Source organism: Acartia tonsa, chromosome 2 (assembly GCF_053477335.1).
Source record: "Acartia tonsa isolate MP-2025a chromosome 2, ASM5347733v1, whole genome shotgun sequence".
In the NCBI taxonomy this organism is placed as follows: Eukaryota; Metazoa; Arthropoda; class Copepoda; order Calanoida; family Acartiidae; genus Acartia; species Acartia tonsa.
This window is the reverse complement of record NC_137261.1, coordinates 35,906,517-35,925,610: the sequence shown is the minus strand read 5'-3', so window position 1 is coordinate 35,925,610 and position 19,094 is coordinate 35,906,517. Positions and strand designations below refer to the sequence as shown.

The window sequence follows — 19,094 nt, the reverse complement described above, 5'->3', positions numbered from 1 at the left end:
GTCAGAGTTGTCAAGATCAATTATTGCAAAAGAAATATCCTGCCTGCATTATGTTCATTCTAATTATGCAATAATGGTAATAAAATAAACATTAATATTTTCAAGTTGTAAGTTGTTTCTTGCGACACCTCCCTCTAAGAAGTAATATATACACTTTGTCATACATCAGATAAAGACTAGAAAAAATGAATAATAAAAAATTTCTTACTTGATTTAAATTCTCATTGTTAAATGTCTGTTTAGTGTAATATTCTAATTTTATAAACAAGAATGGAGAAAATATTTTTGCAGAATTCTTGTCAAATATTTTACATAGCAAAATTACATCTTTTCATATTCTTACAAGGTTATCTGCGTTCATAAGAAGTAAAATAAAACTATATATCTAGCGAAACGGATAGCTTTTGTGGTTAATTTATGCATGTTAGAATAATCCTTTTGATTTTAAACTTTGCATGGTGATTCTTATAATAGTTAGGTGCGATTTAGAGAGCGTAGGAACACTACAATCATTATGGGAATGTCAGTACGTTCATTTAGACATGTTGATTTTAAACTTTTTTGACAACAACTTTTTATGATTATCCAATTTATCTGATTTCAGTGATGCATCTTTATAATCAAGTCCTAAAAATATAAGTATGTCCTGTATTTAAGCATTTTTGCAACAAATTTACTTACATTTATGTTTGTTAGTCCTATCGTTTCAGAGCTTCGATTTACTGTAATGTAGTAAATATTTTGAAAATCCCATAATAACAAATTCAAAGTTTTATACAGCGAATATGAGGCAATGAAATACTAAGCTCTCCAATGAATTATTGTACCACAATTTTGTTTATGCATTTTTAAAATATAGAGTATCGGAGAGGGACGGGCGTGGACAAACCTAGTGTTATAGAACAGCTATGCTACTAAAAATGTTCATAATATGTGGAATTGTGGATACTAAGTGAACTATTTAATATCATTTACAAAACAATTTAATACAAAGTTCATAAATTTTATCATTTAGTGACTATATTATAGTCACGAGTGGTTGCGATAGAGAAACAGAACCTGAATTGTGGTATAGCACCAATCATTTGATTAAAGATTCTAGGAATTTGAGGCTAAGATTAAGCTTTATCATCCAGAAAAATTACTAATAATCTGCCTGAAGCAATACAAAGTTGTCAAAAATTGTTGCCCAATTTGTCGAGTACTCTTTCAATAAAGAGTTAGTTTATACTAAGTACATACACAAATACAATATTGCTTTAATATATAGGAAATCATTCAATACAAAAATTAAATTCTACTTTTCAATATAGTTTTTAAAGAAATCTGAAAGTATAATACGTTTTTTTGCTTTTCTCAGCATTATAAAAACCAATAATGGTGGAATGTGTTACCGATCAATTATTACTCAATATCTTAGAACCAAATCTAAAAACAAGGATGATATAGAAGAAAAAATAATCTCTGCAAGTGTTAGTGTAAGTAGCCGATTTTCATTATAAAGAATTTTCACTCTTTTAAATAAAACATTTTAAAAGGAAGAACATTCTAAAGTTTATACTAAGAGTATGACTCTTAAACGCAAAGAAGATAGAGTATAGAATAGAATCCAGGTAGACGATTCTACCTGGCTAGCCTGAAATAAAATTGGAACTTTTGAAAGTCCCAAAAGTCATAATGGCCCTATTAAAATCGCATCACTACAGAAATTATCCAGATATATTACTAAAATAAATGCCTTTTTTACTAAATTACTGGAAGACGTACGAACTGGCATTCGGCCATTCACAATGGATTAAAACTTTGTGTAATGTGCAAAACCATGTAAAAAATTGAATGTAAACATAAATTTAGTAAAGAATAACTAAGAAATATTTGGACAAACATAATGATATTGGCACATTCGATATATTTTCCTTTTATAAAGTATTATTTCAGTTTTGTCCCAACTGAACAATCGTACAATTCAAGTTTTTTTTTTGCGCAAGCGCGACTTTTCTTCAATTTTCCATGATATATTTGAGGAATAGAAATAGGAGAGAAGAACTTTAGTGTGAACCCCTTTTTCGTAAATCTGACAAAGGAACTCCTCCAGCTGACAAAAAACTTTAAAATATATAATTTCTAGAAAGCTAACTTTATATTAAGGAATTCAACAATTCATAGCTAACTTATTAAATGATTTGTAATATGCTTTACACTATACTAGAAAATAAATTTTAACACGATATAATTTACGTGAGAAAAGCTTTATCTTAAGAAATGCGACTATTTACAGCAGTGGCGAGCGAACTGAAGGGGGCGTTTTGGGCAATCGCCCCCCCCCCCTAGCGACCAAAACGCCCCCCCCTGCCCCCCCCCCCTAGCGACCGCCCCCCCCTGCCCCCCCCCCCTAAATGTTGAAAAATGCCCCGTTTTGCCCCCCCCCTGGTAAACAAAAATGCCCCTTTTTGCCCCCTACCCTACAAAAAGCAAAACTCTCCCAATTTCCAAAAAAAAAGATCAAGAAATACTCAACAAAAAAAATTTTGGCGCTTCGCGCCAAACAGGCAGTTACTATTCATTTAACCTTAATAGGAAGTATCTTTTTTTGTATAATATAAACTTTTTACCAAAGAAATTTTGTACATCCCCAATGATGATACACAAAATTACCCCTTATATAGATTACAATTAGTGGATGAAACGTATGGAAACTCAACTTAATTAACCAACCAATCAATATTCCATTTAAGTCCCAAAAGATGTTGAGCTAACGAATAAGAAAATGTTTATATGAAATATTGGGGACTAGTGTAATAAATAGCCCAAAACACCTTCCCTCCTCCCTGCATATTTGAAGAAAAAAATTTGCGCTTTGCGCCCTTCCAATTGGTTTCTGCTTTTTATCACATTGTATAAAAACATTTGTAAAAATCAAATATTTAATCAAAAAGTTATTTAAATAGAAATGAAACAGCGTTGATATTTATCTAAGCCTTTTTTTCAACATTGTATGTCTGTCTAAATTAATAACTATATATGATGTCATATGATGTTCAGGATAAGTTTATCATTTTTTTGTGTACATACCCTTACAAAAAGACATTGTTTTTTTTTATGGCAATTTTCATTAAAGAGCCTTAAAACTAACTACACTCTATATTCCTAACTTGTTAAAATACGTCACTCTTGTTGTAGTTAATTGATTTTAGTTCAAAGAGGAAATAAATGTTTTTCGGTGCGCTTTGCACACTGCCCTAATAAATCCTTGAAAACACCACTTCATGAAAAATTGACATATTGTTAAATTGCCATTTGAAGAGGGTAGGATATGTTGATATAACTTTTTATCTTCTCTATAATAACTATGGCTGTCAGTTTGTAATGCTAATGGGGAAATGTAATTTTCTTAACTGCAATTAAAGATAGAAGGCTAAAACTTAATGTTAACACTCCCAACATTATAGAGTATAATTAAATATTAGAAATTTCTGGAGGTTGGACTGCTTTTTAGGACGTTTTTGGCAATTTTGTATCTTTCACAATTCCCCCATTGTTTGGTCCAATTCACATAATTTTTGTAGCTAAGGGTATCAAAATCAAATTTCGGGTATAGTCCCTTTCGTGACATTGCCTCTTAATTTCTTCATATTTTCACAGTAGCTTTTCCCCTATTTATAGCCCCTGTGGGGCCAATTGCCTAACCCTGCGGGAAAATCACCTAACCTAACTTAACCTATAATAAACTATTAAAAGCTACTATGAAAATACGACGAAATGCCCCTTAAGAGGCGTTGCCACAAAAGAGACTATATCCCAAAGTTTTCCATATTTCTAAGAGATTTTCATATCTGTAGATGAAAGGACAAGTATTTTTTTTTTATTTTTTACAAAGTTCTTTAAAAAAAATTTTTTAATGGGGTTATTCATCCTTCCTGCTGAGATTTTATAACATCCCTTTCCTCCCATAAAAAATGTTTTGTTGTGGGGGGGGGGGGGGTGGAAGGTTAAATTATCTTCTGTACTTTTTTTTCGAAGATGCTTTCTAGCTCCCTTCCCTTCGGTCATTGCAGGGTGGGGAGAAGGGATGGGGGAGAAGAGAGGGGGGAAGAGATGGGGGATATAAATAGGAAATAGGGATGGGGAAGAAGGGATAAGGACTAGAAGGCCCATACTCAAATAATCCCACCCCTTAAAACGCCCTTATTTAAAATTAGTATATATAATCAAAATGCCCCCCTCTAAAGCAAAGTGCCCCCCCGGGGCACTTTGATTTAGGGGGGGGGCAAAATTTCACAAAATCTTCAAAATGCCCCCCCCCCCCTAGACAAAGTGCTTCGCACGCCACTGGTAACGAACGTACTGTTGTATTGCTATTTGTTGTTATTTTATTTTTATATAATTTATTTCGAGGTAAACATCAACCAAATTATGAATTTATGTATTTTAAATGTTTATAATAGATACGAATTACAAATTAAAGATTATAAATCATGTACATTTGAAGTCCGAGATATTATTTTTTTGTTTTCATAGAAACTCAAGAAAAAAATATAATTTTATTAACTTAAATACATAAAGGGATTTTTATTATTTTAAAACGATTGCAATAGATGAAGCATATTTATTATTAATGCACAGATAAAACATAGATGTGAAACAACAATATGAAGTCAGTACTTCATGTGATGGACTTGATTCGAGTAAAAGTTGAAAGAACAGCTCTAATTAACTCTAATGAAAAAACTAGAAAACTTCAGTTTAATTCAACCAATGAGATCTCATGTATGCTCCGATGCGATTCATTTATTGGCTCAATCTGACATTACCTCTCTTTCTTAGTACCTTTATTATTTGAGGTTTTCAATTCTATACTTTATCTTCTTTGCTTAAACGTGATTAAACGTTATTGCTGGATGTCAGGATGTCTAGATGTCTGTTATCAGGGAGGAAGGGAAGGGTAAATTATACTGGTACCCAAAGTCAAACAAACTTACACTCTCCTTCTAAAAACATTGGGCACTAACAAATACCGAACTTTTCAATAAATAACCTCTATCTATAAAAATCTTATCCTTTGAGTTCCCAAAATTTTTAAGATGTGGAATTTGATATTACCTTAATAATTGCTGAATAAATATACCAATTATTGAGAAGCTTTTGCTGCAAAAAATGTAGATTTATTCTGAATTCCTAAGTTGGAATTTTATCTCTAATAAGAATTTTTTTAAATGCAAATTTTTTGTTGATAAATTTTCACAATTATATAAAAAAAATTAGGAAGGTAATATTACATTGACCAGATTTTACAGAAAAATTGGAGTAATGAAAATTATTTTGATATCAAAGATAACATCTACCTACTGAATTGAAATTTGAAAAAAAAATTATAATATATAATTTAATTTGATTAAAATCTTTTATTTCACAGTAAAATAAATACAGATTGTGAATATCAATTGAAATTTTATTAACACAAAAAAAAACTATAGATAAATAAGTCTCAATAAAACAAAGAGAAATGGAAATAAAATTTCCTTTGTTTTAAAAGACAATATAAAACATAATGAACTGTACAAACAGTAAATAACCAATCCACATACTTTTTAATTTTAATTGCAATGTCACATTTAGTATACCTATATGCCGGTTTTATAGCTTTTATGATAATATTTTACTTAGTAAGAAATATGTATTCAAATATTAATAATTAATTTCTTTCAAAATATATAATTCTGGACAATTTTTAAATAATTATATGACTCCCAGATTCTTTCCAACTCTGATAAATGCGTCCACTGTTCTATCAATATCTTCCTAAACAAAACAAAAAAATATCAAACTTGATTCATTCCAGTTCTATAATTAACTTTACAGTTCAACTATATTTTTATAATTGAATTACGAACTTTTCTCATTTTTTCTATCTTTTATTCCTTTGGGATACGAGTGAATTATTTTTTTTTATTATAGTACATAAGGTTTAGTGTTTTTTTATTTGATAATATTATTCGTATAAAACCTTATAATAGGACAGTTATCTTCATGAGTAGCCCAGAAATATCAAGCTGGGAAAAAAGTAAATAACAAGTATTTACCCCAATTATAGTATTTTTTAAAAGTATTTAAGATTAAAAAAGATCAACGTATTATAAGGAAATATTATAATTGATTCTTCTCCTAGTTGTTATAGACATCGAAGTAAAACAGCCTTGCTTCCAATGCGTTCTTTCTTGTTATAAAATTATATATTTTCTTTAAAGAGAAAAAATGTACTGCGCCGTTTTATAAAAAAGATAAGAGAAGAAAAAAGTAAAAAAATTGACTCGAGTGCCCTACACTTTGATAGAACTAAAATTATATCAAAAGAATAGAAAATAGTTTTTATGATAGTTTTTGTTTGTCTGTTTGTTTGTAAGGTAAAAACATAGATAATTTAGATGGTGAGACAGGTATATAGTTGTGACAATTTAGGACAATCAACCCTTTGGTAGCATGATCTTTGAAAAGTTTGAATTTAAACTAAACATAACTTGTTTTCTCTGGTTTAAAGATTAGAGTTTGGATTTTTTGTTTGTAAAAATTTTATGAATGCGCAAAAAAGTTATTATTGAAGTTTCTGAAAAAAGTTTTATAAATGGCAAATCCAGGAATATAAGAAATAAATATGAAAATCATTATGAATATATTTTTTTAAAGACCAAGGTTACTTTTGAAGCCCAATATTTTCTAACAAAATCTTTATTTTGCATTCAGTATTTCTAATACAAACCATCTTTTCAGTAAATAAATAATATTATTTCTAATCTCTAGCATGGCAAGTAAGAAATATTTTTTCCCAGGGGAATAAAGGATTCAGCTAGATATAGCCAAGAAATCAAAATTTATTTTATCCTTATATTCGTAAACAAATCTTAAATTTTGATCAAATCAAATTTAAATCAAAACTTTTCATTGATAAATGCATGCGTTCAAATGATTTGTATGGCAAACAATAAAATAAGATACATCAAGTCCAAAGGAAGATCAACAATCGATACAAAATATATAGGATATACATATGTCAATTTCCTTTTTTGCAAGTCAGTTTAATTAAAGCCTGGTAGAAACCCACTAATTATTTTTCTTTCTAATTTTTGTTTAATTAAGCGTTTTTAATTTGATGGCTGACAAATTTTGAGTACTTTTTGATTATAGTTGATTCAAAACTTTTTAACCATTAATTTTTATTTACTTAAGAACTTAATTGCTACAAACAAGGACAAAACTCTAAAATACCTCTGTGTGAGCGGAGCTAATCTGGACCCTGATTCTAGCATTGCCTTTGGGAACAACTGGATAACTAAAACCTGAACAGAAAATATTATATGACAATATTGACAAAATTTCTCTTATCTGCTATCATAAAACATTGGCTACCTTTTGTTAACAATACAAATGGTAGCGCTCCGTTTTTTTTTTACATAATTTGTTTAGATATTCAATGATTGTTTACCTATAACATAGATCCCCTCCTGGAGCATGGCGTCCGCAAAGTCCGAGGCAAGTTTAGCATCCCCCAGCATGACGGGGGAGATGGGGTGGTTGTCACCGGAGATGGTGAACCCTGCTCCGGTCATCTTACTACGGAATCTAAACAAGTATTATAAATTTCGGTGACTCAAAAAGTTTGGTTACATTTATTAAATCAACATTTCTTATAATATAGTAGTGTCCATGATTTTCAGCCAATCGGTTTTCTTTGTTATCATCTTTAAGGATGGACATCAATATATCGTCCATAGTCTTAACACTTAAGACTCTTCATAATACTCACTATAGGCATAAGATCAAAGTTCCAGCAAAATCAATTGACAATAGAAAAACCTTATTCACAAAGAGACCATTGTAAAAGCGAAGATTTTTAATAATTAGGATCAGTGGGTATGTCAGTATCTATTAACCTTTATCGTTATTTTAGGCATGTTAGAGTTGTAAAATCGATTTCAAGCTTGACATGACATATAGAATGATGATAAATCATTTAATATGTGTGGGTGAATTTGTTTACCTTTCAGTGTTGCTGATAATTCTCTTGACAAAGCTGGAATCCTCCATCAACATAGTAAACACCTAGATTAATAAGGTTTCAATATAAGTCCAATACTAGAATATATTACTATACTTATGAGTAGTAAGATTTTTTTGTCCGATAAAATTTTGTAATTAAATAGATTTAAACATTTCATGTAAATCTTTAATGATGATGAACAAAATTACACCTTCTGTAGATTTAAATTTCTTTTTGAAAAGTTAGTGTACTGTAAATTTAGTACTTCAAATTATTAAGCCAACATATGAGAGAGCATACTTTCGGTACCAGTGTAATTAACTGTCCAATGTCCCCTCTCTCCCTGAAAATTACAGAACCGATCCAGTAAGGTCTATATTAGCCACAGGTCAGGTTTTTATTTGTTTTATTTATAAATTAAAGAAATCGTAGAGGCTCCACTGCATGCCTAAATTATAAACATTTATAATACTTATAAGGCTTTTAATATGAACAATCAATTAAAATCTTAAATTCTTTAATCTTAACCCTAATCATGTAAGTCCCTATAAAAATTATATTAAAGACTATACAACATACTATACAACGTAATAAACTAACTTTATAGTTTTATATAAACTAATGTATTCTTTTACTTCAGAGAAAATATATTAATTTCTGTGAAAATGAAAATGCAAATCCTGCCTTACAAATTTATCCTAGGATAACTATAAACTAGATTATAAAAGTTTTAAGAAAATTGTTCTTTGTGCTTAGCTTTGCGAGCTGAATTCTCATTATTTTGACATTTATACAAGTATAATTAAGGTTAGCTTTTTATATTAGAATTTTTGGATCTACTGCAGTTCACAGTAAAATATTGCTGGTAACGAATATTGCCAAAAATCTATGAATTTTAAAGGCTGCTGGCTGCCGAACGGCTGAACGTACAGATCATGCCCGCAACCTGTTTTAAGCGGCATAACAAGGTCTACAAATAAAGTGTGTTACTTTTTTATATGTTTCATCATTATTTGGCAACAACTCAGTCAAAAATGCTTACAAAATATACCTTTTTCGACCTAAGATACTCGAATAGTTCCTTTACAAGCCCTATCAATCAGTTTTGAGATATCTCCATATTTCAAGGAAAGTTGATAAAAAGGGCAAATTTGGGTGTTACCTTTTATATGCTCAGAAACCATAAAATCAATAAAAAAATACTTTTTTATACTTTTCTCTCATTTTTAAAGTTTGATTCTGTTGAATTGAATATTCTTGAAGATATTTATGCATTGATTATGAAGAAACATAATATTGGGTGGAAATAAATGATCTTCAAAAGTATTTTTTTTTTAAATAAGAAATTTATCCCCCACTGCCCTGGAGGACAGCTGCTGACCTCTAGTGTTCATGGTTTTGTCAAATACATGCTAAAGAAAAAATTAAGCCTAAAAAGTACATAAAAAAGTATTTTAATGTGTTAGAAAATTAATTTGTTTAACTTTAAATTTAGGGATGGTGACCTTAAAGATGCTCTTACTGGTGGTGATGGTGACATTGAAGTAAATGAGCTTTATGACAACACAACTATTGAACTATGATCTGATTTTTATATTCGTAGCAGCCTCCAGTCAAGAGAAATCCCAAAGATTTTTCAATTCTCAAATTCATAAGGTAAATATTGTAGATTTTAAAAGATAGTTAAAGTTCTTGTTATATTTTTTATTGGAGGCTGCTACGCATATGAAAATCAGAACACAGTTAAATAGATGTGTTGTCATAATGCTCATGTACTTCAATGCCATCTGGGTCACCATCACCACCAGTAAGAGCATCTTTAAGGTCAGCATTCCCAAATTTGAAGTTAAACAATTTAATTTTCCAACACATTAAAATACTTTTTCATGTACTTAGTCAGCAGCTGTCCTCCAGGGCAGTGGGGGATAAATTTCTTATTGAAAAAAAATACTTTGAAGATCATTTATTTCCACCTAATATTATGTTTCTGCATAATCAGTAAGATATATAAGTTTTCCCAGGGAGTAAGGGAGGGGACAATGGGCAATTAATTCAATATAAGAGTTATCAAAGAAAGGGCATGAAATCCAGTTTAATCCAATAAATTTGTAGGAAATTATAAAGGGATTGTTAATTGAATAATAGATTTCCATAGCGTCATGTAAAGTGAAATCACAACTTGTTTTTGATGAAATATATTGAGGTTTTTTGGTGTGATTTTCATATTAAAAGATTATTGGACACGGCCAGCTGCTAGCAAGAATATGACTGCCCCTTTTTATTCTGTTTATTTCCCTTGCCCCCACCTCCCTTTTCCCTTCTCCCCGTCTGCTACATTCCAAACTAACACAACGAGTGTTTATTTCCCTTGCCCCCACTTCCCTTATCCCTTCTCCCCGTCTGCAATATTCAAAGCATACATAACGAGTAGCAGCATTTCATGCGCAAGTCCCCAAACTCAGTCAGAAACTGCTAAATTCTTGCACATTCCATTTAAGCCAGTCCCCAAAGTCTGAGACTCATAAAAATTGAATATTCGATCCATTGTCCCCTCCCTTACTCCCTGAAGTTTTCCTAAATTTTAAAGTTAGGGGGAGATTTGAAATCTGCATCAAATTTTGATTATTTTTTTTATAAAATTCGTTTTTTGTATAATTCTTTATCTAAAAGCGGAAATGCAATTTAAGTTAATTAATTTTGGCATCTGTGATTGGTGGATTTAAAAAATCTGCGCTCTGATTGGATGGCGTACATCATTCAACTAATTAGAGCACAGGTAGTTTAAAATCCACCTATCCTATTGGTCAAAATTATTTAACTTAAAATGCATTACCGCTTTTAGATAAAGAATTATACAAAAAACGAATTTTATAAAAAAAATCCTTAAAATTTGAGGCAGATTTCAAATCTCCCCCTAACATTAAAATTCCGGAAAACTTATATATCTTAAAAATCAGTGCATAAATCCCTTAAAGAATATTTAATTCAACAGTATCAAACTTTTTAAAAGAGAGAAAAGTATAAATGAGCATTTTTTTTATTGATTTTATGGTATCTGAGCATATAAAAGGTAACACCCAAATTTGCCCTTTTTATAAAATTTCCTTGAAATATGGAGATATATCAAAACTGATTTATGGGGCTTGTAAAGGAAATTTTTAAGTATCTTAGGTCGAAAAAGGTATATTTTGTAAGCATTTTTGACTGAGTTGTGGCCAAATAATGATGAAACATATAAAAAAGTATAAATCAATAATGCATAATTATCTCGCAGTGCAGAGAAATGCGCGAAAAAGGCCTATTTTACGCGTTTTTTCTTCAGTGAAGCTTTCCCTGTGCATCATTAGATCTTGGCTATTCCAGATTATTTGTAGGCCTTCTTATACTGCTTAAAATGGTGTGCGGGTAAGATCTGTACGTTCAGCCGTTACCAGCAATATTTTACCGTGAACTGCAGTAGATCCGATTTTTTTCTATTGCCAGTTTTCACAACAGTTTTATGGGTGTTTTCTCTTAAATTGTCTAGTGATTAAAGAAACACCCCCCATACCTCTCGTCTTATTTTTAAAAATAAATGAAAATAAGGAGAGGGTACTTATTACACCCAACAACTACATGGGGCCCTAATACCTGTTGTGTACTAATCCTTAGGGGCTACCCACTATAACCTAACCTACTTAACCTAAAGTGAAACACAGCCACAAGAAAAACTAAACCCCTGCTTAAATAATGATGGGGGGAGGTCGGGGATAGGGGTTGATTCTGTGCTCGACTAGCATATTTGAGGGTTTAATGCAAATGATTGTTATTAAACAAGGATGGCAACATTCATATTAGCGATGCTAAAATAATGCTTGTTTAGTTAGTTATGTCATTAAATGTTTACATAATTTCTGTATTGTAGTTTATTATTCATCGTTAGCTTGTTGTTGCTGCGCTACTAATGGACTACAAAATCAGAAATTGTTGTTGGTGTTTATGGATGTCTTTTGAAATCTCTCTTACTGCAGAACTTATTAAGTTCTCTATTATAAAAAAAGCTTTATTAAGTTCTCAGAATGGTTTAGAGTAGTAAATTTTAAATTGTATCCCTGAATAATTTTTATTGATCCCCTAGATGATGGAGGCGAGTCTGGAAGTTATCAAAAATATCAATGCATCATCTTTTTCTTATCTTGTGAAATTTATTGGTCGTAAATCATAAAAACAATTTTCTGACCTCAAAAACTTTGCCAGAATTTCTTATTTTCAAATGTAGCATTTATAGTCCCCCCCCCCCCTCCAACCCCCCCCCCCCTAGCCTTTATCTCATAAATTTTAGAAGTAAAATAAGGTATGATATGAATGAAATTGTTTGGGATATTTTAAAAATAAATTATCTAATAAAACATAAGTACAAATAAACAAGAATGACAACTTTCATAGTATAGAAGCACACAATAATTATGAATGGAAAAACATTGAAGTCAGTTATAGAGCAGGTGTCAAGTGGTTGTTAAGAATAGAAGAGGCTAAGAAAATAAGAGAATGAAAAAATATTATTACACTATATTGGAAGATCTTCTGTAAAGAGTATTTTTTTTAAATCAACGGTAAATTTTTTGTCTTCTTTGCGTTACGGACGGACATAATTAGTAATTGTGAAGTAGCTTCACTATGAGGCCTTTTTTCTCGAGTAATCACACAATGCAAGAAAGTATAAATTGTGAGAAATTGAAATAAAACAAACTCCATGCAAAAAATGCATGAATGACAGACCAACACACAAGTTTTTTATCATAGATTGCAATGCTGTAAACCTTAATATGCAAATATAAAATTTAATAAAATTTAAGGATTCTTTACTTGTATATACATAAATATAAAATATATTGTACTTTTAATGTTTTGAAACGTATTCTGAATATTTTCATGATAAATTCTATTCTTGTCGCATTTTTTCTATAAATTGTAAAAATTTGAAAATCATGGAGGGATTTATGCCAACACAAGTGAATTTAAATTTTTTAACTGCATTTTGAACAAAGATTTTAAAAAGATATTCAGTCACCAAACTCCAACCATACTATTGATAATTGGCTGGTCAGTGAACCAGTAAAAAGTATTGGCTGCTCCCTATCTTATACATTCATACAAAGCCGGAGGTGACATTTTAGTTGATGGAGCCGGTTAATAAATGCGATTTTCCCCTGGAGCCGAAACTGAGTAGGCCAGAAAAATGTTGCCCTAGAATGCTTGCAGCTACCTGGTCTGGATGATAAATATGTGGCTTACCTGACTAGCTGAAGCAACCACTGGTGGGGGCAGGGAATTAGAGAACAAGTATGGCCTGAATAATTTTATATTGTATTTTGGTTAAATAATCAGGAATGGGTATTCCAAATATTCTTACAATGTGTGACAATGCAAAACTTGAAATTTCTCTCTTTGAAATTTTGCAATGTGATCACTATATCGACAACATAATTTGGAAACCTATTCCCGTATGTGTAATATTACACAAATGCTATACATACATAATTTTGCCGTATTTTGAACTAAGATGTATGAATTACAGCATAAAAATCTCACTGCAATATATTATGCATTATTATTAAAGCGTAAATTCAATTATTTTTAATCCATTTTCTGCCAAAAATTGTGCTTCTCGCTTCAAAAATAAAAAAAATTACAGTCGTTTGAAATTTTTAAGTAGAAAAGGACCAAAAACAAAGGTTGTGAAATAAAAGGCTGAAGGAAGCAAAAATTGACTTTGACTTACTTAAGGTCGGAAATTTATTATCAAACAGGGGACTTGCACAAAAAAGTTTAGCCCTCTAGCTTTATTAGTAACTGAGATAATAGGGGGGGGGGGGAGTCGTTGAACGCCCCCCCTCCCGACCGATTAAGGTGCGGCAAGGGGCCCGACTGTTAAGGATTAATGCTTCTCTACTTTAAAGCAGTATCGCATTTGTCCAAACGGAGCTTTTCTATTATTAGGGTTGGTCCGTCCGACCGTCTGTAACGGTTAGCATTTTTCGTTCAAATATGTTAGAATCTTCCTATTGATTTCAAACTTTGTATAATGATTCCTATAACAGTTAGGTACGATTTAGATAGTATAGCAACTCTATAATCGATACAAGAATGAACGTACGTTCATTTAAAACGTTTATTTTTAACTTTTTTATGTGATATAATTAGCCTGTATATCTGATTTTCGGAATACTGATTACAATATTTTAAGCGAAGCATAATCAAGTCTTAAAAATGTAAGTATGTCCTTTAAACAGTATCCTGTATTTGACAATTCGACACTATTAAAGAGATAATGTTCATTACAGAGCTTCGCTTTTATTGAAGTTGTCGTTCTTGTTTATAAAACTTTAGTTGTGGGAAGTTATATTAAAAATCCTGTTTCAAAGTTTGAGAACTTTTTCCAAAAAAATATGGAATATTTGATATATAATGATTAAAAACTAAAAAATGTGAAGTGTTTGACAAAATATGATTATACTATTCATATAATTTTTTAAAGCTTTTCTTACAGAAAATTTAATAGTTTGTCATTTGAGTTTCAGACGAAAGAATTCAATTACAGGTACGGATATGTCACTGAAAATAATATTTTTCAATAATTTCTTCTTAAAAGGTCAGGTGAAAAGTATTGACTCAGTGGCGTGCGAACCGAAGGGGGCATTTGGGGCAATCGCCCCCCCCCCCTAGCGACCAAAACGCCCCCCCCCTGCCCCCCCCCCTAGCCACCGCCCCCCCCTGCCCCCCCCTAAATGTTGAAAAATGCCCCATTTTGCCCCCCCCTGGTCAACAAAAATGCCCCTTTTTGCCCCCTACCCTACAAAAAGCAAAACTATCCCAGTTTCCAAAAAAAAGATCAAGAAATGCTCAACAACAAAAATTTTTGGCGCTTCGCGCCAAACAGACAGTTACTATTCATTTAACCTTACCAAATTTTTTAATTAGTGTTGAAATTAGGTTATAATCTTTTTTCACTGAACATAACAAACCAGGTATAAGGAAGTATTTTATTTGGTATAATATAAACTTTTTACCAAAGAAATTTTGTACATCCCCAATGATGATACACAAAATTACCCCTTATATAGATTACAATTAGTGGATGAAATGTATGGAAACTCTACTTAATTAACCAACCAATCAAAATTCCTTTAAAGTCCTCAAAGTTGTTGAGCCAACGAATAAGAAAATTTTATATGAATTATTTTGGATTAGTGTAATAAATAGCCCAAAAAACCCTCCTTTGAAGAAAAAAAATTGCGCTTCGCGCACTTCCAAATGGTTTCTGCTTTTTATCACATGCATTGTATTTTGGTTTTTATTTCTATAAAAAATATTTGTAAACAACAAATATTTAATCAAAAAGTTATTTTATATAAAAAAGAAAAAGCGTTGATATTTATTTAAACTGTTTTTAACCTATTTTTTAATCATATATCAAAAATATACTATGACACCAGTAGAATCAGACTGCAGAGCCCAAATTTGAATTAAGTCCCCAATAAACTTTTTTTGGGGGATTTAAAAATTAATTTTATATGTTGCTGTGATCATTTTGACGGAAGCAAAAGCAACTTTTAGTTTGGGGTTAAATTGTTTCTTACAGAACAATTTTATATGTTTCTCTGTTCGATGGAAATAATTTTTTTTCTAAAACAATCAATTTAAGTAAAAAATTTAACATAATACAATAAAACACATAATGCTAAAGTTAAACCAATAAGATTTCTTGTTTCATTTCAATAATTCATAATTTCCGAAAGAGTGTATTCACAAAGTGACTTATTTACAATGTAGTTAAATAATTTTTATTTAATTAAAATGAAAAGAATGAAAACTATACACCTAAAAGATACATACTTTTTAAAAATATTTAAAAAAAATAAGTTTGAATAATCTTATTTTATATCATATTTGTATATGTGTCAAAAATAATTTTGTTGTATTACATAAACATTTGTTGACATCATGTCATCTTGTCATCAAATTTAACCCTTTACAGCCAATTTTTATGTGTTTAAAATAGGTGAACAAACACAAACATGTCAATGTTAATTCATTGGTATATTGTAAAGATTTAACTTTTTAGTGAATTTTTATAGTAAAATCTTAAGGCCTAATTTTACTCTATACCAGAATTCAATATTTATGAAGCAAAACACTCTAAAAGCTACGAATTTTACCCAAATAAAAAAAAAGACCTTTTGCTTGGGTCAAAATGACCACGGCAACAGTAAAAATTAATATTTAAATCCCCCCAAAAAAGTTTATTGGGGACTTAATTCAAATTTAGGCTCTGCAGTCTGATTTTACTGGTGTCATAGTATATTTTTTATATACAATTTAAAAATAGGTTAAAAACAGTTTAAGCCTTTTCTCAACACTGTTTGTCTGTCTAAATGAATAACTATATATGATGTCATATTATTTTCAGGATAAGTTTATCATTTTTTTTGTTTACATACCCTTACAAAAAGACATGTTTTTTTATGGCAATTTTCATTAAAAACCCTTAAAACTAACTACACTCTATATTCCTAACTTGATAAAATACGCCACTCTTGTTGTCTTTAATTGATTTTAGTTCAAAGGGGGAGTAAATATTTTTAGGTGCGCTTCACGCACCCCCCTTATAAATCCTTGGAAACACCACTTAATGAAAAGTTAACAGAGTTTCAAAGTGCCATTTAAAGAGGGTAGGATATGTTGATATAACTTTTAAGCTTCTCTATAATTCATTATGGCTGTCAGTACGTAATGCTAAGGGGGAAATGTAATTTTTTCAACTGCAATTAAAGATAGAAGGCTAAAACTTAATGTTAACATTCCCATCATTATGGAGTATAATTAACTAATAAAAATTCATGGATGTCGGACTGCTTTTCAGGACATTCTTGGCTATTTTTGTATCTTTTTAATTTCGGGTATAGTCCCTTTTGTGACATTGCCTCTTAAGGTGCATTTCGTCGTATTTTTACAGTAGCTTTTCCCCTATTTATAGCTCCTGCAGGGCCAATTCCCTAACCCTGCGGGGAAATCACCTGACCTAACTTAACCTAGAATAACCTATTAAAAGCTACTATGAAAATACGACGAAATGCCCCTTGTTGTCATACAATAAAGAAATATTTAAAATCAGTTTTACATATTAGGTTAATTTTTGGTATATTATTTCCAAAATGAGTGTTTTTATCTCCTCCCCCCCCAAAATTTTTTTTTAATGGGGTTATTTATCCTTCCTGCTGATATTTTATAACATCCCCTTCCACCCATAAAAAATGTTTTGTGGTGGGGGGGGGGAGGTTAAATTATATTCTGTACTTTTTTTTGAAGATGCATTCTAGCTCCCTTCCCTTCGGTCATTGCAGGGTGGGGAGAAGGGATGGGGGAGAAGAGATGGGGGAGGGGAAGAGATAGGGGATATAAACGGGAAATAGGGATGGGGGCAGGGATGGGGAAGAAGGGATAAGGACTAGAAGGCCCATAATCAAATAATCCCACCCCTTAAAACGCCCTTTTTTAAAATTAGTATATATAATCAAAATGCCCCCCCCTAAAGCAAAGTGCCCCCCCGGGGCACTTTGATTTAGGGGGGGGCAAAATTTTACAAAATCTTCAAAATGCCCCCCCCCTAGACAAAGTGCTTCGCACGCCACTGAGTATTGTCTGTAGTAAAGGATCTTACAACCGCTCAACTGATATTATTTTCTTCACAATGAAGCTTTCTTGAAAAAGGATATTCTACCCTCCTATGATAAATCGACTTTAGAAAAATAAGGTGACTATTATTGCTTTAAAAAGTAGGGTCTGTTAGTGGTCCATATAGGATTGAGGGCAGTGGCATGCGAACCAAAGGGGGCATTTGGGGCAATCGCCCCCCCCTAGCGAACAAAACGCCCCCCCCTGCCCCCCCCTAGCCACCGCCCCCCCTGCCCCCCCCTAAAAGTTGAAAAATGCCCCATTTTGCCCCCCCCCCTGGTCAACAAAAATGCCCCTTTTTGCCCCCTACCCTACAAAAAGCAAAACTATCCCAGTTTCCAAAAAAAAAAGATCAAGAAATACTCAAAAAAAAAATTTTTGGCGCTTCGCGCCAAACAGACAGTTACTATTCATTTAAAGGACGCCTGCAAGAAATACCACGCTTTAACTGCTGAAAGACTGCCACAAGTAGACCCAATACCCCAAATTTAAAGCCTTCAGCTTCAATAACAAAAAAGTTCTAGGCATTTCAAAATAGCATTTTATGTACAGTGAAAATTTTCAAAGATTTCCAATGCTTATAAAAGAAAAAACAATATTAAATTACGTCGCCTAGACACAAAATTATGACTTTGCCTTTGTCAGAAACTTACATTGCCGGTAACTGATTACATTTTTACAATAAAAACACCACATTTTATAGTCAAAATCCATGAAAAAAAATCGATTTAAATTGCATTTTTAAACGAAAATCATAGCGGAAACAAAGGGGGAAACTCAGCTGTGATTGGTTGCTTAGCTGATTCAGCCTTCTGATTGGCTACAGTACATTCGGTACAACGCAAGTTAAACTTAATTTTTTTTAATGATTTTGACTATAAAAATGGGTATTTTTATTGTAAAATTATAATTAGTTACTGGTTGCCTAAATTTATGACAAAAATAAGCTTATAATTTTGTTTCTAGGCCACGTAGTTTAATTTCAAAATTTCTAACATTAGCACTGTAATTCTTTCAAAATTTTCATTGTACATAAAATGGTATTTTAAAATGCCTAGAACTTTTTTGTTATAGAAGCTGAAGGCTTCAAATTTGGGGAATTGGGTCTACTTGTGGCAGTCTTTCAGCAGTTAAAGCGTGGTATTTCTTGCAGGCTTCCTTTAACCTTACCAAATTTTTAAATTAGTGTAGAAATTAGGTTATAATCTTTTTTCACTGAACATAACAAACCTTGTAATAGGAAGTATTTTATTTTGTATAATATAAACTTTTCACCAAAGAAATTTTGTACATCTCCAATGATGATACACAAAATTACCCCTTATATAGATTACAATTAGTGGATGAA

The 19,094-nt window shown here is 31.4% G+C and overlaps 1 protein-coding gene across 1 annotated transcript in view; it reads right to left on the bottom strand.

The window, feature by feature from the left end:
• Window positions 1-5,387: 5,387 nt before the first annotated feature.
• The window catches only part of Gcat (Glycine C-acetyltransferase), a 36,477-nt gene continuing 22,770 nt past the window's right edge, over window positions 5,388-19,094 (bottom strand). Inside the window, exons 13-17 of the mRNA XM_080150660.1 lie at window positions 13,307-13,361; window positions 8,033-8,094; window positions 7,478-7,614; window positions 7,261-7,331; window positions 5,388-5,799 (exon numbers count right to left, since the gene is read on the bottom strand). Coding sequence (XP_080006786.1) covers window positions 5,737-5,799; window positions 7,261-7,331; window positions 7,478-7,614; window positions 8,033-8,094; window positions 13,307-13,361 — 388 coding nt within the window. The 3' untranslated portion in view covers window positions 5,388-5,736. The remainder of the gene's footprint in view (window positions 5,800-7,260; window positions 7,332-7,477; window positions 7,615-8,032; window positions 8,095-13,306; window positions 13,362-19,094) is intronic.